Source organism: Bufo bufo, chromosome 9 (assembly GCF_905171765.1).
Source record: "Bufo bufo chromosome 9, aBufBuf1.1, whole genome shotgun sequence".
Taxonomy (NCBI): domain Eukaryota; kingdom Metazoa; phylum Chordata; class Amphibia; order Anura; family Bufonidae; genus Bufo; species Bufo bufo.
In genome coordinates this window covers 80,527,067-80,549,125 of record NC_053397.1, presented here as the reverse complement: position 1 = coordinate 80,549,125, position 22,059 = coordinate 80,527,067, and the positions used below count along the sequence as shown (strand labels likewise).

General features: G+C 44.7%; 1 protein-coding gene across 1 annotated transcript in view; it reads left to right on the top strand.

Moving 5' to 3' along the window:
- Positions 1-22,059, top strand: part of LOC120979707 (pancreatic alpha-amylase-like) — a 163,144-nt gene that overhangs the window by 99,587 nt on the left and 41,498 nt on the right. The window contains exons 5-7 of the mRNA XM_040408641.1: positions 5,122-5,255; positions 5,334-5,456; positions 5,541-5,640. Of these exons, the coding sequence (XP_040264575.1) occupies positions 5,122-5,255; positions 5,334-5,456; positions 5,541-5,640 (357 nt within the window). The remainder of the gene's footprint in view (positions 1-5,121; positions 5,256-5,333; positions 5,457-5,540; positions 5,641-22,059) is intronic.

Here is a 22,059-nt window from a genome sequence, read left to right as displayed (position 1 = left end):
AAGGCCAATTTGTCGTCGTCTGGTGTTGTACAAAACACAGTTTTTCCTAAGTTGTCATAACTGGTAGGAATGATGTCTGGTGTCTTTAAGAGGTTAGAAAGCCTTTCCTTCACCTCATAATGATGAACACATGGCTTAAAATGAGATGTGCGACCATTGTTGAGCACAAAGGTTTTGAAGGAGTTCACTTGAGATGGTTTGTGGCTCTTATTTATACATACATCGCCCACGATTACCCAGCCTAAATCGAGTCTCTGTGCATATGGGGCATTATCAGGACCATTGCATTGTTGACGCACCTTGTGGACCCTCAGAATGTCTCTCCCAAGCAGAAGTAGAATGTCAGCATTCATGTCCATAGGGAGGATCTCACTAGCTAGATGTTTCAAGTGGGAATGATGATATGCAGCTTCTGGAGTAGGAATTTCATCTCTTTCATCTGGTATTTGGTCGCATTCAATTAACGTTGGCAAGGGTATATGAACGTTCCCTTTAATGGAGGAGATAAGGTATCCAGTGGCTCTTCTGCCATAAGTCTCTACACGACCAGAACAAGTGTTGAGGGTATATGGTGTTGCTTCTTCTGCTATGTCGAAAATGTCTAAGAATTTAGGTTTTGCCAGAGACCTATTGCTTTGTTCATCAATAATTGCGTACATTCTGATGGCCCTTTCAGATTGCCCTTCTGGGTAGACGTTGACCAAATACACCTTTGCACAGCACTTAGAATCAGCCTCCTTGCCACATATCGCCATACAGGAAGAGGAAATAGTAGTTGTAGCTAATTCTTGAGCCGTTGGCTCCCCGCCATGAAGTGCGACGGCATTGGTTGCAGCTTGGGATGGTGCGTTGTCTGAAGGCAAGGTAAGATGCATTGCTGTAACGTGCTTGTCACTGCTGCATTCTGCACACTTGATAATAACCTTACAGTCTTTCGCCATATGATTAGATAAGGCACAACACTTGTAACACACTCCAAGCTCTTTGAGTATCTCTCTGCGTTCTTGCAAGGTCTTTGCCCTGAGCCCACGACACTTCTTTAAAGGATGAGGTCTTTTATGGATGGGGCACATGCGGTTAGGGTCCTTTTCTTTGAGGACAGGGTATTCCTTCCTAGTATTGTAGGTTGAAATGAGTGGAACATTGGTTTTCCTAACGGATACTGTCCCCCTTAAGTCTCTATGTTTATTTGTGGTGTTGTCATACCTTGAACATGAGGATGAAGCAGGTAGAGTGGATTCAGTGAAGCCAAAGCTGGGGTCATTCTTCTTCCGAGCTTGGTCACTGATGAATCTGGTAAAATAAGAGAAAGAGGGAAAAGACACATTGTGTTCTCTCTTGTATCTAGAGCCCTGGTCTGCCCATTTCTCTTGCATGCCATGTGGTAGTTTCGACACTATTGGATTGACGCCATGTGCAGTATCAAGGTAACTCAGTCCTGGCAGACGTGGGTCCATTTTTGACAATTCAAGTTCTTTTAGTAGGTCGCTCAGATCCTGGAGTTTGCGATTGTCTTTGCCAGTTATCCTTGGGAAGGCTTGAAGTCCCCTGAATAAGGCACTTTCTATAATTTCTGGACTGCCATAGGTCTGTTCAAGTCTCTCCCATGCTGCAGCGAGACCTTCCTCTGAGTGGCCTGCATGAACTACTCTTAATGTCTTTATGTGTTCTGCAGATTCTGGGCCTAACCATTTGATGAGCAAGTCAAGTTCCTCCATGGCAGTGAGGTTTATGTCACGATTACTGCTTTAAAGGTCGATTTCCAGGCCCTGTAGTTTTTGGCACGGTCATCAAACCTTGAGAGACTAATGTTAATCAGCTCCCTGCGCATCATGTATCTGGCAAAGTCTGACATGTCTGATCTCCCATTCCATATTGCAGTATTGCATTGTGGTGTCTCTAGAGCATGTAGGGGCTCTGGCAGATAAGGTTGAGATTGATCAGGATGGAATGATGTGGCATAAGGATTAAGCTGCGGTTTAGTCTCTGGATGATCAGCCCGCTTGGTGCTAGATATTACCTTATTACTGGGCTGTGATGATTTCTGGTACTCTGTGGGTTCGCCCAGTTGGTGAGTTAGAAGTGGCGTTGCTGCATGCGATTTAGCAGGAGGAGTAGGCGATGGTTGCCTTAGCACATACCTGGCAGTACGGTCGGCTGGGTCTTCCTCTTCTCCTGGAACGAAACAGTCTGGGTCGGTACCTTGGCCTAATGCTTGCTCGAGGACCTTTAGTTTAGCTAAGGTAGCTGCTTCTTCCCTTTCTGTCTGGAGGATCTTTAGCTGGGCTTCTGTCTCAGCCTCCATTTCTGCTATCTTAGCCTCCATTTCTGCTTTTTTAGCCTCCATTTCTGCTTTTTTAGCCTCCATTTCTGTTTTCTTCTTCGTAATCTCCGCCGCCTCCTTAGCAAAGGAACTTCTTACGCTTGCTTCCTCTGCTTCTGCCCGGACTTCAATAAGCTTGTCATGCAAGGTTGATCTTCCGGAACGAGAGGTTTTGGAAGATGAAAGGGTATGTTTACTTGAAGTTGAGCGATGGGATCTCGCCTGCTGGAAATGTGCGATGCGGAGTTCTGCCTTGCTATTAGCATCTTGTACTAGGGCATCCTTCTCTTCAAGGAGATTCTTTCTCTCACTCAGCTCCTCTGAGGCTTCGTCAAAATCAGAGTCGCTCAGGAAAGTGATGTACTTAGCAGAGAATCTCTGATAGCGGACATAGGAGTTAGTTAAGCGATTCAACGTTGTAGTTAACTTTGTTGGGTCGTTGCTATATCGTAAAAGAGCTGCTATATAGTGTTCAGTTCTCTGCCATAAATCGTTTAGATTGTCACTGAACTCTTCTTTGGTCGTCTCAAAGTTCTCTCTAATCTTTTGTGTTGGCTTGAAAACACGTTTAGATCGTACTGCTTGTTCTTCAGTTAACATTGACTCTGCTTCCTGCATATCTGAGTTTTTGGGAGCAGGGTGACTTTCTGTATGTTCAGTTACTGAGAGATCCACTAAGCCTCTTGTGGACATGTTATTCCTGTTTAAGCGGTACTGTCTCTTTAAGAGGGTATTCCAGCTTGTGCACTGTGCTTATGAAGCCACGTGCGTGTAAGATGGCGAACAGCTCTAATCTCGCTGGCAGACTGTGTGTAGACATGCAAGACTGTAGATTTAAGCTTCTTTTTGACTATTCTGCCACAGATGTACGTTAGAGAAAATCCCCTGATTGGTTGTGAGTGATAGCCCCTGTACAAGCAATGGTAGATAGCTGAACTCACTAATATCTCCAGATATAGGCACCAGTTGCATGTGATAATCCAGTGAGGAGAATACAATGGTGAAGCTTTGATAATTTATTGATTTGCCTTGAAAACAAATGCAGGGAATCAGGGTATGCTAGAGGATATTAGAGGTCAAAAAGAATTGCTCTCACCAGCTTGAAGTCTGCGACAAAGAGGAAGGACGAAGGACCTTACAGAGGATGTGATGTCACAAAAGAGGAAGGAGAGCAATGCAATGGAAATTTACATAACACACTATAAAATGTATTATAAGAATAACCACAGGGTGGCGGCGTTACACAACATAGTAAATGATAAGATAATGCAAACACAGCAATTAGTAGAATAGAAGAATAAAGGCTGGAACAGCACAGAGTTTCCAGTGTGGCTGAGTTGGTTGTGAAAGATAAACACGTGGCTACACTTTGACGCAGGGCCCCACTGTGGAGTTTGATTTCCTCTGCCCACTCCTAGAGCAAATGGCAGGAATTAAAACATAACTCCACATTCCTCACATTCTTTTTATAGCTTTTTGTGGCAAATAAGCAAAAAGCAGCATTTCTGGCAATTTTTCCTTTTCATAGGATAAATGACATAATAATTGCATAGAACAGGATGTTACGGATGCATATATTTTTTCCACTGAAAAGTTCTTTCTATGGAATTTTATTTAGTATTTTATACTTGGAATTTTTTTGATAATTTTTTGAAACTTTTTTTTAACCATTTAAAGGTTCCACATGAAGACTATAATAGGCAAACTTTTAATAGCTTCTAAAATACATTGCACTATTTTTGTTCTCCAATGTATTTTAATGTCAGTGCTATATTGACATTCACCAGCAGGCTGCGCCTCTCTGGCTGGGATACTCTAGACCAGTGATGGCTAACCTCCGGCACTCCAGCTGTGGTGAAACTACAACTACAAGCATGCTCCATTCATTTCTATGGAGTTCTGAGAACAGCCAAGCAAGTGTACATCTTGGGAGTTGTAGTTTTACCACAGCTGGAGTCCCGGAAGTTAGCCATCACAGCTCTAGATGCAGGCCTGGAGCCTTCACTAGGTCTCACATATATTTAACTTATCTCACTTGCAGGGTGTCGATGGCAGACAGAAGTAGTCCACTGCCTCTGTAACTGCTTACAAACTGTGGGCACTATTGCCCACAGACTTTATGGGGTTAAACATCTCAGATTGGTATTTCTGCTGTTTGGGCCATTAGAGCAGGAGTGTGGCTGTTATGTTACAGCTGGGAGGGCCATGCAGCACTTATATTTCCCAGGGGGCCACCTGAGCCCTTCTCATGTCCGTCCAGTGGAACTTTTTGGGGATGTATACTGTGCTTCTGGCAGTATTTTGTGATGGACTGTGGTATTTGGCTCTGTTGGGGTAGTATAATGTGCCACAATATGGCATTTCTGGCCTTCCCTTCCATCAATTTGGACCCAACTACAAAACAAGGCCACTTTTAGTATTTGTTCCAGGGCCCCTTTAAGTTCCCAGTCCGCCCCTGGCTCAAAGTCAAATCTGTTTGTTTGACACAGTGTTTCCACACCCACTGTGTATTAGTTGCATCAAGATTCAGGGACAACCCTGACTGTGCAACTATGGTTTAACATTTTTATGTGTTTTCTCATACTTTATTACTGTGTTTATCAAATGTCAGAATAAAAAAAATCACTTTACCAGAAAAAGTTTCCATATAAACCTATACATAAAAACCAGATTCAAAGATCAATAGTTTAAAGCAAAAACCATTGGCTCATGAAATACAGCACAAAAAGTATGTTGTGGGTAGACTGACTAAACAAGACGTTGTGCTTCATGTCATTAACAACATTACTTTCTATTAGGTGATTGATCTAGGTGGAGAGGGAATTTCAGTCAGTGAGTACATTGGCATAGGACGGATAACAGAATTTAAATATGGGGCCAAACTTGGAGCAGTTATTCGTAAGTGGAAGGGAGAAAAGATGGCATTTCTGAAGTAAGTTTAAAAGATAGTAGTAAAGAGCACTCTCTGTAAACAGCTTGACACTACACTTACCACTGTTTTATTATCCAGAAATTGGGGAGAAGGCTGGGGTTTCATGCCGACTGATAGAGCCATAGTTTTTGTCGACAACCACGATAACCAAAGAGGCCATGGTGCTGGTGGAGACTCTATTCTCACCTTCTTTGAATCACGGTAAGAATTAGTATCTTTTATAAGAAGAACATTTAGAAGATCCAGTCAGGTATTCAATACGCTTCACATGAATAATCTTTACAGATTATACAAAATGGCAATGGGCTTCATGCTGGCACATCCTTATGGATTTACTCGTGTCATGTCAAGTTATAGCTGGCCTAGGAACTTCGTAAATGGAAAGGTAAGATGAAAATTTTCACGGCCACTACTATCCCTAAGTTCCTCCTTTCTTCCCCTTTTCCTTTCAAGTATCATTTGCATTGTAATAAGAGATTAAAAAATTTCCAAAAATTAATCTCGGGTCAAATTGGCCATCACATTAGCTTTGGACCAAATAAATTTGACTTGGATCAAGAGCCACAATTGCCTAGAAAAGTCATGTGTGACACTCTGAGGTCTCCTAGGACTGTATACCATAACACAAAGACAGCATTAGTAATATCAAAGTGACAGAAATATATATAGCTATGGGTAAATGGATGGTAGCTGGTGGTAACAAACATCTTGTTTAAAAACACACTGTACTATTGAATTCTTTTTTTAATTAAAAAACTGTCCAAAAATAATCTCTGTCTTCTGATCTGTAAAATGGTGGTTGCTATTTTGAGTGATTTGTGTAGGCCTAATCACGCAACTTTCAGAATTTCTAAAAGCTGAATCTTTTGGGAAACTTATAGCAAATTTGATTCATGTAAATTCGATTAACTCATCTCTAATTGTACTCCATTTCCACTCAATGGGTCTCAATGGCATAAATTAGAAAGCTTGAAAAACATATACCGTAACACATACAGATATGTGGTATCTTGCTTAGGCCCCATTCAGACAACTGCATGGCTGCTTGTACCCGTGTTGCAGACAGCAAACAGAAGGTCGCAAAAGACGGCATTGGCTGTGTGAACTCCATACTGTAGTGCAGACTCATAGGCTAGAATCGCTCTGCGATCTGCAAGACATGTCCTGTCTTTTGCTGGCCCTGGTTCTCTCTGGCTTTCAATAGGGGCCACAGTATTATGAGGACAAAGAAGATGAGATTTTGGACTAGGTGGCTCATTCTTCCTCCCAGTCACTGCAGGATGATGTCACCTTTGAGTTTGACACTATTCCTTGGAGTCAGGGATCATAGCATTCCCCCTGATTTTTTTCTTCTTGATTCCCCAGAAAAGCCTTTCAGTTGCATTTCTCTCTGCACGGTCGCTTCTTAGTGGGGTGCCTCCTTTTTCCTTAAAAAGAGGCAAAACAACCCCAAACGCTATGGAAGATACTCCTAAGTCTCCTTGCTGATAACTTGTGTGAGAACCATCAGCATTTGCCATAAGAAAGAGGTTCAGGGGGAGGCTGGATAGCTATGGTGGTGGCAGAAGTGGTACTTATAACCTCAGTGGTGGCAGCAAATACAGAGCAGAGAGAGATCAGGAGAGGGGCCAAGGAGCCCACAATGACATATTACAGTCTAATAAAAGTGGTGGGGAGGGTGAGCACTCTGACTACTGTGTGTTGGGTGGGACCTGGGAGCTGTATCTGGGTGCTAAAAAAAGGGGACTTCAAAGGAGGACAATGGTGGCCACTGCTGCAGCAATAAAGAGCACAATGTACTGTATCACCTGAAACTCCCAAGAAAAACTGTCAGGGCCAGATCTGCTTCTTATTACGTCCAACTCAGGAACTTGTGATGCCTCTGATACTGTGGGTGCAGGCTAAAAATGTGCCAGAGTTAAGCCAAGCCCAGCTGCTGCTAGCTCTAGCTCTATGCCAGTATTTCCCATTTAGAAGTTTTTCTCTAGATTGCCAGAAGAAAAAAAACATAGCTGTGTGCAATATCTGCAGGATTAAAATAAGCCATGGGCATTCAAACACAAACATAGGCATCACAGCTATAACGCAGCACATAATGCGGCATCACAAGATCCCATGGGAAAATATAAGTGGTTGCAAGCTAGTGCAGCAATAGTGGCCTCCCTCCCCCGATCCCCTTTGTGGCAGCCGGACTGTATGCACATATATTACAGTGTCCTTGTCATCATCATCATCATCATCACCACTTACTGCTTCTCCCACTACTTCTCATCCTCTTACTCTGCTTTGTAGTCAGCCATTGATAAGCGAGTATGTGGCCAGGAAACACTATGCACCCAGTAATCCAGTGGTGTGCAAGCTTAACTCCCACCATCCAGGATGCTGGCAGTGCAGTCACTGCCATAGCACATAGTGGATTCTGCTGCCTTTAGGTAACTGGTGGCATGCTCTCATCCTCGCTGATACATACCTAAGCCATCATTTTTTGTCCAAAAAAGCCATCCTGCCTTGTATTGCCATGTAAGGGAGAATGATGGCTGATTCTTGCAATTGTCATTGTGCGGCAAGGTAAGATCACCATGGAGTCCTGGAGCAATGGTTGCATGTCTTTCACAGCCCACTGGGGCAAAGTTTTTCCGGTCAGACATGAGGCAACACCACATCAACAAGGCTAGATCCTATTGACACCTCCTATAGCTGGAATAGACCTCGGGCATGCTGGCAAGCATGGCAAGCTATATGCTTGTTTGCTTATGCACTGACAGGCGAATTATCATCATGAAGCAGTCTAATAATTACTGAATAGCCATGCTTTCAGACTATAGCTATCGAATCAAAATAGGAGAATGTTTTCCTGTTGCCAAAAAAGGGGCCAAATTGCTTTATTACCAGTATATACTGTGTATGCAGCTTGCCGCTGCTTTCGATGAGCTAACACCTGCAATCTGTGTGTCCATTTCGACTCACCCACCTCCTGCTGCCTCTGCTACCATAAGCAGCAGAAGCCACAGAAGCAGTCTCATGAACATTATGGAGCAGTTTTTTTTTTATTTTAAAGTATAGCAAATGGAGACATACCACCTCAACAACCAAGTTCTGTACTACCTGGACTGTGGCATTTCTCTGGAAATAAAGAGGTTCTGCTTTGGCGCAAAAATCACTGGTGAAGACGGTCTTAATAGATGAGATTCTTCTTGTTTAATAGAAACAACGCGTTTTCGGGGATTACAATCTCCCCTTCATCAGGTTTCATAACAATACAATAGATATAATACATATAGATTCCAAACACACATAGAACAGACAAAAAACCGCCAAAGCGATGCACCTGGGTGACGCCCCCAAGGGGAGGGGCCACCCTCAGGTGTCATCCAGATTGCAGCATACATTTTTCAAAGTTATAAGAATTATAAATGTGGAATAGATTCTATTAGATAAGCACATAATCATGTATGTATATATTAAAAATGATCATTGATAGTTAAAAACCGGCTCAAAACTATTCAATCATGCCTATCGGTCATGTGACCGCACTGGTAAGCTGTCACGTGATCTGGAAGCAGAAGCGTCCTCTCATGTTCAGCTTTCTCCCAAATAAAGGAGTAGTGGGAGAGGCCAGTCATTATAGGGTCTTGTTCACTGGTAAACGCACGCTCGGTTGTCAGAAAAAGACACCGGCGGCGGTAATCTGTGAGTGTGCGCCTGTGCGTGACGTCTGTATCATGTGATCGCGACTGTGCAGTCACATGATCTGTTGTCTAGGAAACAAGGAAGCTAGTGATCTTGGGGCGCAGTTCGACAGAACAGATACATAAGTTCCTACTGGAGTTTGTACATAGAATTTCTTAGTACTAAATTATAATTACATATATATGTATATGTTGCTAGCCTGGAGTGACAAGACTTAATAAATTATATATTCCTGTTGGAATTTGTACATAAGATTTACTGGTACAAAATTGCAATTATATATATATATATATATATATATATATATATATAAATACAGGGCTTTTTTTCTGGCGGAACGCACCGGAACGGCGTTCCGCCACCTTTTGACATCGCAGCCTGCCATGCTCCAGCATCGCAGGCTGCAATGTATCAGCGGGGAGGGACTGGGAGGAGGAGCTGGGGGCCGGTGCGTTCACTGTGCTCCGGCCCCCAGCTCCAGTACAGTTATAGAATGTGTAAAATTAATAATGATTCTATTCATGAGGCCCCCTCTGTAGTAGAACATTCAATATATCCATCCTACTCACAGGGCTGTTATCGTAATCCAGGCCGGCCGGGCAGACGAGCGGCAGCGTCACTGCCCGGCCTACTTTATGAATGAAGCAGGCGGCGCAGGCACGTGACGTCAGTCAGTGACGCTGCCGCTCGTCTGCCCGGCCGGCCTGGATTACGATAACAGCCCTGTGAGTAGGATGGATATATTGAATGTTCTACTACAGAGGGGGCCTCATAAATAGAATCCTTATTAATTTTACACATTTTATAACTGTACTGGAGCGGCAATGGGGGGGTCTGTGGATGGCAGTGTTATGGGGGGGTCTGTGGATGGCACTGTTAAGGGGGGGGTCTGTGGATGGCAGTGTTATGGGGGTCTGTGGATGGCACTGTTAAGGGGGGGTCTGTGGATGGCACTGCTATGGGGTGGGGGGCCTGTGGATGGCACTGTTAAGGGGGGGGGTCTGTGGATGGCACTGTTAAGGGGTGGGGGGGTCTGTGGATGGCACTGTTATGGGGTGGGGGGGTCTGTGGATGGCACTGTTATGGGGTGAGGAGGTCTGTGGATGGCACTGTTATAGGATGGGGGATCTGCGGATGCCATCCCCAGATCCCCCATTAACAGTGCCATCCCCAGATCCCCCATTAACAGTGCCATCCCCATCTGGGGGGTTTCTTTGCTGGGCTGGACTTTTATAGTCCCCCCAAATTTTACTTGCATCCCTGTTCTCTAAAGGGGACGTTTTAGGGGGCGGTCTTAGGGGTGGGTAGGGGCGTGGCCAGGGGAGGGGGCTGAGTTTTTTCTCTGAGAAAAAAAGCCCTGTATAAATATAATACTAGCCCAGAATGGCATGATTTAAAAAATTTACTAAATGCTAGAGAAGTATATAAGTGAATAAATGAAGAAAGGAAAAAAAATGTATAAATAAAGTTCTAAAAAATCCATAGAAAACATTCTCTTATGGAAATAAATATATGTATATCTGATGATAAAAATATAAAATATATAGAAAAATATATAAAAAAATATATATGAACCTTCTTGACTGATTTCTCACTATATAAGGCCGAGTTCACACGAATGTGTGTGACCCGTGCCTGTGCTGCGGCCCGCAAATAGCGGGCCGCAATGCACGATCGCCGGCCGTAGGTCTGCCGCATCGGATCGCGGACCCATTCACTTTAATGGGTCCGCGATCCGGCCGTTCCGCTAAAAGATAGGACTTGTTCTATCTTTTTGCAGAACGGAAGTACAGGACGTAACCCCACGGAGGCACTCCGTAGTGCTTCCGAGGGGTCCCGTCCTGTGCGGCCGTTCCGCGATTCCGGATTTCCGGACCCATTGAAGTAAATGGGTCCGCATCCGTGATGCGGAATTCACACGGAACTGTGGCCGTGTATTGTGGCCCGCGATTTGCGGGCCGCAATACGGCCACGGTTCACACACGTTCGTGTGAACTTAGCCTTAGCGGCTAATTGAGAGAAAGAGAAAAAAAATTATAATATAATAAAAAAAATATATAATAAATAAATAATAAATAAAAATGGTTAAAAAAAAAAAAAATTACAAATTTAAAACTATGCCATTACTGATTCACAGATTGATTTCAAAGGCTTCATTGAGACCATAGTGTCACGACGGACGTACACTTAGTACAAAAGATAACACACCAACCAGGCTCTGGGCGAGAGACAGGGGAAGGGTCACCTCCTAGTTTATCCCTGACCTCTTTCCCTGCACTGCTTAGCCCACAGCAGACCTTGATGGTAGGTGTGCTAGTGTCCTCCAGCCTGGGCTAACAAAACCCTGAACTCCCTAAGATGGTGAAGTGGGGAGATAGGAGCAGTCTGCTCGCACAGAACCTGGATGGAATAGAAGACGCAAACAACAGAACTAGAAATGACACTTCTCAGAGAGCAGGAACTGACAGCCAACCTTCCCTCCAAGCTTCCCAGACCAGAATGAACTGTATAATCCGCTCAGGACACTGGGCAGTGTGCTATTTAAACTAAAGACCCCACCCAGTGCACCTGATGAGAGGCGGATCCAGCACGGCTCCAAAACAACATTAAACTTGTGCTGCTATCCTGGCTGACCTCCGCACATCGTCAAAGTGGGACATGACAGTACCCCCCCTTCTACGGGTGACCTCCGGACACCCCGGACAAACCTTATCCGGATGGGACCTATGAAACGCCCTCACCAGTCGGCTGGCGTTGACATCAGACGCCGTAACCCACATCCTCTCCTCAGGACCGTATCCCCTCCAGTACACCAGGTACTGGAGGGAGCCCCGAAGAACTCTCGAGTCGAGAATCCTGGAGATCTCGAACTCCAAGTTTCCCTCGACTAGAACAGGAGGAGGAGGCAATGGCGATGGTACCACCGGTTTAACATATTTTTTTTAGCAAAGACCTGTGAAAGACATCATGGATCCTCCAAGTCTGCGGAAGATCCAGCCGAAATGCCACCGGATTGATCACCACAGAAATCTTATACGGACCCACAAATCTTGGACCCAGTTTCCAAGATGGCACTCCCAACTTGATATTCTTAGTGGACAAGCACACCAGATCACCCACACACAGGTCCGGACCAGTCACACGTCTCCTGTCAGCCATTCGTTTATACCTCTCACTCATCTTCTCCAAATTCCCTTGAATCCTCCGCCAGATAGAGGACAAGGCAGAAGAGAATCTCTCCTCCTCTGGCATCCCAGAGGAACCAGACCCAGAGAAGGTACCAAACTGGGGATGGAAACCGTATGCGCCAAAAAATGGCGACTTACCCGTGGAATCCTGCCTACAGTTATTCAATGCAAATTCTGCTAAGGACAAGAATGAGGACCAGTCCTCCTGATTCTCAGCCACAAAGCACCTCAAGTAGGTCTCCAGGTTTTGATTGGTACGCTCCGTCTGACCATTCGACTGTGGATGAAAAGCCGACGAGAAAGAAAGTTGAATGCCAAGCCGAGAGCAGAACGCCCTCCAAAACCTGGAGACAAACTGCGTGCCCCTATCAGAGACCACATCCGAAGGAATACCGTGCAATTTCACAATATTATCCACAAAGATTTGCGCAAGAGTCTTAGCGTTAGGCAGACTCGTAAGTGGTATAAAGTGAGCCATTTTAATGAAACGGTCGACTACCACCAAAATCACTGTTCTCCCGGAGGAACTCGGCAGGTCCGTAATAAAGTCCATGGACAAATGCGTCCAAGGACGAGATGGAATAGACAATGGAAGAAGTGAACCAGGCGGTCGAGTATGAGCAACTTTTGACTGAGCGCAGGTTTCACAAGCTGTCACGTAATTCTCAATACTCTTACGTAACCCTGGCCACTAGAACCTCCGGGACACCAGATCACAGGTGGACTTACCACCAGGATGTCCCGCGAGAACAGTATCGTGATGTTCCTTGAACACCTTGTATCGTAGGCCCTCAGGAACAAACAACCTCCCTGGGGGACACGAACCAGGAGCCCCCTCCTGAGCTCCCAATACCTCCATCTCCAATTCAGGGTACAGAGCGGAGACCACCACCCCATCCGCCAAAACAGGCGCTGGATCTTCTGAATCACCTCCCCCAGGGAAGCTGCGAGACAAGGCATCTGCCTTGACGTTCTTGGCCCCTGGGCGAAAGGTAACCACGAAATTGAACCTGGTAAAAAACAATGACCATCTGGCCTGTCTAGGGTTCAGACGCTTGGCAGATTGCAGGTAGGCCAAATTCTTATGGTCTGTATACACCGTAACGGGGTGGGACGCCCCCTCTAACCAGTGACGCCATTCCTCAAAGGCCAACTTGATCGCCAACAACTCCCTATCTCCAACATCATAATTCCTCTCAGCGATCGAGAGCTTCCTGGAGAAGAAGGCACACGGGACCCACTTGCCAGGAGAAGAACCCTGTGAAAGCACCGCCCCAACCCCCACCTCTGATGCATCAACCTCCACCACGAATGGCTGAGATACATCCGGCTGCACCAGAATAGGAGCAGACGCAAAACGCTCCTTAATAGCCAAAAAGGCCTGCAATGCCTCATCCGACCAGACAGAGACATCAGCGCCCTTCTTGGTCATATCAGTAAGGGGTTTGACTAGTGTGGAATAATTCGAAAAAAAATTTCTATAATAATTCGTAAACCCCAAGAACCGCATCAAAGCTTTCTGATTCTCCGGTCGGTCCCACTCCAGAACTGCCCGGACCTTTTCGGGGTCCATACGAAAACCAGAATCAGAAAGCATGTATCCTAAGAACGGAAGCTCTTGCACCGCAAACAAACATTTCTCCAGTTTAGCATATAACTTATTCTCCCGAAGGATCGTCAAAACCTGTCTCACATGATCCTGATGGGTCTTCAGATCAGGAGAATAAATTAAGATGTCATCTAGGTAAACTACTACGAACCTCCCCACCAAGTGATGAAAAATATAATTGACGAATCGCTGAAATACCGCTGGCGCATTCGTCAACCCAAAAGGCATTACCAGGTTCTCAAAATGACCCTTGTGCGTATTGAAGGCCGTTTTCCACTCATCCCCCTCTTTGATCCTGATCAGATTGTATGCAACTCTCAAATCCAACTTGGAGAACACCTTGGCTCCAACAATCTGATCAAAAAGATCAGAGATCAAAGGCAGGGGATATGGATCCCGGACTGTAATACGGTTCAACTCCCGGAAGTCCAAACACGGTCTCAGTGATCCATCTTTCTTCTTTACGAAGAACAAACCTACTGCCACTGGAGACTTAGATGGTCTGATATGACCCTTTGCCAAACTCTCGGCGACATATTTTCGCATGACCTCTCTCTCAGGTTGAGAGAGGTTGTAAAGCCGAGACTTAGGCAATTTAGCCCCCGGAATGAGATTCACTGGACAATCATAGTCTCGATGAGGGGGCAATTCCTGAGCCCCACACTCCGAAAAGACATCCGAAAAATCTGAGAGATACTGAGGCAAGGCCGTAATGGACACTTCAGCGATAGATAACACACCAACCAGGCTCTGGACGAGAGACAGGGGAAGGGTCACCTCCTAGCTTATCCCTGACCTCTTTCCCTGCACTGCTCAGCCCACAGCAGACCTTGATGGTAGGTGTGCTAGTGTCCTCCAGCCTGGGCTAACAAAACCCTGAACTCCCTAAGATGGTGAAGTGGGGAGTTAGGAGCAGTCTGCTCGCACAGAACCTGGATGGAATAGAAGACACAAACAACAGAACTAGAAATGACACTTATCTCAGAGAGCAGGAACTGACAGCCAACCTTCCCTCCAAGCTTCCCAGACCAGAATGAACTGTATAATCTGCTCAGGACACTGGGCAGTGTGCTATTTAAACTAAAGACCCCACCCAGTGCACCTGATGAGAGGCGGATCCAGCACGGCTCCAAAACAACATTAAACTCATGCTGCTATCCTGGCTGACCTCCGCACATCGTCAAAGTGGGGCATGACATATAGGGATTAAGACTATTTAATTTAAAAATCCAATACACCTCACGGCGTCTTATGTATTGGACGTCTCTTCGGAGTTGGATTGGAATTTTTTCAATAGATGTTATGGAAAAACCAGCCACATTACCCTCATGGTGTTCAGCCGCATGTCTGGACACGCTGTGTTTCATATATTTCTTTTTAATATTAGAACGATGTTTGTTAAATCTGCTCCGCAGGGTTGAATAGTACGGCCTACGTATTGCAGATGGCACGGGCATTCGAGCAGATATATTATATAATTAGAATCACAAGTCAGATGATATAGGATTGAAAAAGACTCCCCAGTAGTTTGACTGTGGAAAGATGGGGTCACTTGTGGGGTATTTATACTGCCCTGGTATTTTAGGGGCCCTAAAGCGAGAGAAGTAGTTTGGAATTCAAATGCGTAAAAATGCCCTGTGAAATCCTAAAGGTACTCATTGGAATTTGGGCCCCTTTGCGCATCTTGGCTGCAAAAAAGTGTCACACATGTGGTATCGCCGTACTCAGGAGAAGTAGGGCAATGTGTTTTGGGGTGTATTTTTACATATACCCATGCTGGGTGAGAGAAATATCTCTGTAAATTGATAACTTTGTATAAAAAAAATGGAAAAAGTTGTCATTTACAGAGATATTTCTCACACACAGTATGGGTATATGTAAAAATACACGCCAAAACATATTTCCCTACTTCTCCTGAGTATGGCGATACCACATGTGTGACACTTTCTTGCAGCCAAGATGCGCAAAGGGGCTCAAATTCCAATGAGTTCCTTTTAGGAGGGCATTTTTAGACATTTGGATTCCAGACTTCTTCTCACGCTTTAGGGCCCCTAAAATGCCAGGGCAGTATAAATACCCCACAAGTGACTCCATTTTGGAAAGAAGACACACCAAGGTATTCCGTGAGGGGCATTGCGAGTTCATGTAAAATTTTATTTTTTGTCACAAGTTAGTGGAATATGAGACTTTGTAAGAAAAAAAAAAAAAATTTCCGCTAACTTGTGCCAAAAAAAAAATTTATATGAACTCGCCATGTCCCTCACGGCATACCTTGGGGTGTCTTCTTTCCAAAATGGGGTCACTTGTGGGGTATTTATACTGCCCTGGTATTTTAGGGGCCCTAAAGCGTGAGAAGAAGTTTGGAATTCAAATGCGGAAAAATACCCTGTGAAATCCTAAAGGTACTCATTGGAATTTGGGCCCCTTTGCGCACCTAGGCTGCAAAAAAGTGTCACACATGTGGCATCTCCGTACTCATAAGAAGTAGGGCAATGTGTTTTGGGGTGTATTTTTACATATACTCATACTGTGTGTGAGAAATATCTCTGTAAATGACAACTTTTTCCATTTTTTTATACAAAGTTGTCAATTTACAGAGATATTTCTCACACCCAGCATGGGTATATGTAAAAATACACCCCAAAACACATTGCCCTACTTCTTCTGAGTACTGCGATACCACATGTGTGACACTTTTTTGCAGCCTAGGTGCGTAAAGGGGCCGAAAGTCCAATGAGTACCTTTAGGCTTTACAGGGTTGCTCACAATTTAGCCCCGCCCAAAATGCCAGAACAGTAAACACACCCCACAAATGACCCCATTTCGGAAAGTAGACACCCCAAGGTATTCACTGAGGGGCACAGTGAGTCTGTGGGAGATTATTATTTTTTTTTGCTAGAAGTTAGCAGAAATAGAAACTTTATTTATTATTTTTTTCCTCAGAAAGTGTCATTTTCCGCTAACTTGTGAAAAAAAATTAAATCATACATGAACTCACCATGCCCCTCTGCAAATAATTTGGGGTGTCTTCTTTCTAAAATGGGGTCATTTGGGGGGCATTTATACTATCCTGGCATTCTAGCACCTCAAGAAACATGACAGGTGCTCAGAAAGTCAGAGCTGCTTCAAAATGCGGAAATTCACATTTTTGTACCATAGTTTGTAAACGCTATAACTTTTGCTCAAACCAATAAATAAAAAATAAATATACAAACCGGATTCCAAAAAAGTTAGGACACTAAACAAATTGTGAATAAAAACTGAATGCAATGATGTGGAGATGGCAAATGTCAATATTTGATTTGTAATAGAACGTAGATGACAGATCAAACGTTTAATCCGAGTAAATGTATCATTTTAAAGGAAAAATACGTTGATTCCAATTTTCACGGTGTCAACAAATCCCCAAAAAGTTGGGACAAGTAGCAATAAGAGGCTGGAAAAAGTAAATTTGAGCATAACGAAGAGCTGGAAGACCAATTAACACTAATTAGGTCAATTGGCAACATGATTGGGTATAAAAAGAGCTTCTCAGAGTGGCAGTGTCTCTCAGAAGCCAAGATGGGTAGAGGATCACCAATTCCCACAATGTTGCGCAGAAAGATAGTGGAGCAATATCAGAAAGGTGTTACCCAGTGAAAAATTGCAAAGACTTTGCATCTATCATCATCAACTGTGCATAACATCATCCGAAGATTCAGAGAATCTGGAACAATCTCTGTGCGTAAGTGTCAAGGCCGTAAAACCATACTGGATGCCCGTGATCTCCAGGCCCTTAAACGACACTGCACCACAAACAGGAATGCTACTGTAAAGGAAATCACAGAATGGGCTCAGGAATACTTCCAGAAACCATTGTCAGTGAACACAATCCACCGTGCCATCCGCCGTTGCCAGCTGAAACTCTACAGTGCAAAGAAGAAGCCATTTCTAAGCAAGATCCACAAGCTCAGGCGTTTTCACTGGGCCAGGGATCATTTAAAATGGAGTGTGGCAAAATGGAAGACTGTTCTGTGGTCAGACGAGTCACGATTCGAAGTTCTTTTTGGAAATCTGGGATGCCATGTCATCCGGACCAAAGAGGAGAAGGACAACCCAAGTTGTTATCAACGCTCAGTTCAGAAGCCTGCATCTCTGATGGTATGGGGTTGCATGAGTGCGTGTGGCATGGGCAGCTTGCATGTCTGGAAAGGCACCATCAATGCAGAAAAATATATTCAGGTTCTAGAACAACATATGCTGCCATCCAGACGTCATCTCTTTCAGGGAAAACCCTGCATTTTTCAACAAGATCATGCCAGACCACATTCTGCATCAATCACAACATCATGGCTGCGTAGGAGAAGGATCGGGTACTGAAATGGCCAGTCTGTAGTCCACATCTTTCACCTATAGAGAACATTTGGCGCATCATAAAGAGGAAGGTGCAACAAAGAAGGCCCAAAACGATTGAACAGTTAGAGGCCTGTATTAGACAAGAATGGGAGAGCATTCCTATTTCTAAACTTGAGAAACTGGTCTCCTCGGTCCCCAGACTTCTGTTGAGTGTTGTAAGAAGAAGGGGAGATGCCACACAGTGGTGAAAATGGCCTTGTCCTAACTTTTTTGGGATTTGTTGACACCATGAAATTCTAATTCAACATATTTTTCCCTTAAAATGGTACATTTTCTCAGTTTAAACTTTTGCTCCGTGATTTATGTTCTATTCTGAATAAAATATTAGAAGTTGGCACCTCCACATCATTGCATTCAGTTTTTATTCACGATTTGCATAGTGTCCCAACATTTTTGGAATCCGGTTTGTACACTTATTGGATTTTTTTTTTTATCAAAGACATGTAGCACAATAAATTCTGACACAAACTTGTATAGAAATGTAATTATATTTGAACAATTTTACCAGAAAAAGTTTTTGAAAAAATTCCGGTATATTTTGATTAATATCAGAAAAACGAAAAATGTCAGCAGCTATCAAATACCACCAAAAGAAAGCTGTATTTGTGAGAAGAAAAGGAGGTAAAATTTATTTGGGTGGTAAGTTGTATGACCGAGCAATAAACTGTGAAAGTAGTGTAGTGCAGAATTGTAAAAAGTGGTCTGGTCATTAAGGGGGTTTAAGCTAGGGGGGCTGAGGGGGTTAAGGCCAGAAATACGCCTTTTTGGTTACTGGGATGAAAAAAGCCTCTAATATATTGCACATCTGTGATTACACGTGCATAAGTGATTGTCACATTAAGGCCAGAAATACTGCACATCTGTGGTTACACGTGCATAAGTGATTGTCACATTAAGGCCAGAAATACGTCTTTTTGGTTACTGAGGTGAAAAAAGCCTCTAATATATTGCACATCTGGGATTACACGTGCATAAGTGAGTGTCACATTTAGGCCAGAAATATGCCTATTTGGTTACTGGGGTGAAAAAAGCCTCTAATATATTGTTCATCTGTGATTACACGTGCATAAGTGATTGTCACATTTAGGCCAGAAATACAGCATTTTTCTTACTGGGGTGAAAAAACCCTCTGATATACTGCACATCTGTGATTACACATGCATAAGTGATTGTCACATTAAGGCCAGAAATACAGCTTTTTTCTTACTGGGGTGAAAAAACCCTCTGATATACTGCACATCTGTGATTACACGTGCATAAGTGATTGTCACATTAAGGCCAGAAATACGCCTTTTTGGTTACTGGGGTGAAAAAAGCCTCTAATATATTGCACATCTGGGATTACACGTGCATAAATGAGTGTCACATTTAGGCCAGAAATATGCCTTTTTGGTTACTGGGGTGAAAAAAGCCTCTAATATATTGCACATCTGGGATTACACATGCATAAGTGAGTGTCACATTTAGGCCAGAAATACGCCTTTTTGGTTACTGGGGTGAAAAAATCCTCTGATATACTGCACATCTTTGATTACACGTGCATAAGTGATTGTCAAATTAAGACCAGAAATCCTGCTTTGGCTTACTGGGGTGAAAAAACCCTCTAATATACTGCACATCTGTGATTACACGTACATAAGTGATTGTCACATTAAGGCCAGAAATCCTGCTTTGGCTTACTGGGGTGAAAAAACCCTCTGATATATTGCAAATCTGTGATTACACGTGCATAAGTGGTTGTCACATTAAGGCCAGAAATACGCCTTTTTGGTTACTGGGGTGAAAAAAGCCTCTAATATATTGCACATCTGTCATTACACGTGCATTTGTGATTGTCACATTAAGGCCAGAAATGCGCCTTTTTAGTTACTGGGGTGAAAAAAGCCTCTAATATATTGCACATCTGGGATTACACGTGCATAAGTGAGTGTCACATTTAGGCCACAAAAACTGCTGTCATATAGAGTTAAAAAAAAAAAATTGAGTGCAATACCCTACATCAGGGTTTTTATTGGCGGTTAATTTTTTTTAACAGACTTAATCACTTTTTACTTTGCTTTGTAAACGCTAACTATGAGGCAAACATCTAATAAGGGATGCGGTTATGGTCGTGGTGGTGGTGTTGGTGGAGCCTCTGGTGCAGGGAGAGGACGTGGGCGTTCTGCCACAGCTACACATCCTACTGAACCTACTACCTCAGGTCCCAGTAGCCGCCCGAATCTACAGCGATATTTGGTCGGGCCTAATGCAATTCTAAGGATGGTAAGGCCTGAGCAAGTACAGGCGCTAGTCAATTGGGTGGCCGACAGTGGATCCAGCGTGTTCACATTATCTCTTACCCAGTCTTCTGCAGAAAGCGCACAGGTGGCACCTGAAACTCATGCCCATCAGTCTGTCACATCACCCCCGTGCATATCGGGGAATCTGTCTGAGCCTCAAGTCATGCAGCAGTCTCTTATGCTGTTTGAAGACACTGCTGGCAGGGTTTCCCAAGGGCATCCACCTAGCCCTTCCCCAGGGGTGGAAGACATAGAATACACTGACGCACAACCACTTATGTTTCTTGATGAGGACATGGGAATACCACCTCAGCACGTCTCTGATGATGACGAAACACAGGTGCCAACTGCTGCGTCTTTCTGCAGTGTGCAGACCGAAAAGGAGGTCAGGGAGGAAGACTGGGTGGAAGACGATGCAGGGGACGATGAGGTCCTAGACCCCACATAGAATGAAGGTTGTGCCACTGACTTTCAGAGTTTGGAGGAAGAGGCAGTGGTGAGACTGAGCCAACAGCGTAGCAAAAGCGGGAGCAGGGTGCAAAAGCAGAGCAGCCGTCGCCAAAACAGTTCGCCTGCTACTGGCCACCGTCACCGGGGACCAGGCACACTAAAGGCAGCTTCAAGGAGTTCCCTGGCATGGCACTTCTTCACACAATGTGCTGATGACAAGACCCGAGTGGTTTGCACGCTGTGCCATCAGAGCCTGAAGCGAGGTATTAACATTCTGAACCTTAGCACAACCTGCATGACCAGGCATCTACATGCAAGACACGGGCTGCAGTGGAGTAAGCACCTTCAAAACCAAGAAAGGGCTCAGGCCCCTCCTGCTCCCTCTTCTGCTTCTGCCTCGACCTCTTCCTCTGCCTCTGGAGGAACGTTGGCACCTGCCGCCCAGCAAACAGAGGATGTGCCACCAACAACACCACCTCCGTCACCAAGCATCTCCACCATGTCACACGGAAGTGTTCAGCTCTCCATCTCACAAACCTTTGAGAGAAAGCGTAAATTCCCACCTAGCCACCCTCGATCCCTTTCCCTGAATGCCAGCATTTCTAAACTGCTGGCCTTTGAAATGCTGTCATTCAGGCTGGTGGAGACGGACAGCTTCAAACAGCTCATGTCGCTTGCTGTCCCACAGTACGCCGTTCCTAGCCGCCACTACTTCTCCAGGAGAGCCGTGCCCTCCCTGCACAACCAAGTATCGGATAAAATCAAGTGTGCACTGCGCAACGCCATCTGTGGCAAGGTCTACCTAACCACAGATATGTGGACCAGTAAGCACGGCCAGGGACACTATATCTCCCTAACTGCACACTAGGTAAATGTAGTGGCGCCTGGGCCCCAGGCGGAGAGCTGTTTGGCGCACGTCCTTCCGCCGCCAAGGATCGCAGGGCATCATTTTTTGCCTCCTGCTGCCTCCTCTTCCTTCTCGGCTTCCTCCTCTTCTTCTACCACCTCCTCATCCGGTCAGTGACAGACCTTCACCACCAACTTCAGCACAGCCAGGGGTAAACGTCAGCAGGCCATTCTGAAACTGATGTGTTTGGGGGACAGGCCCCACACCGCGCAGGAGTTGAGGCGGGGTATAGAACAACAGACCGACGAGTGGTTGCTGCCAGTGAGCCTCAAGCCCGGCCTGGTGG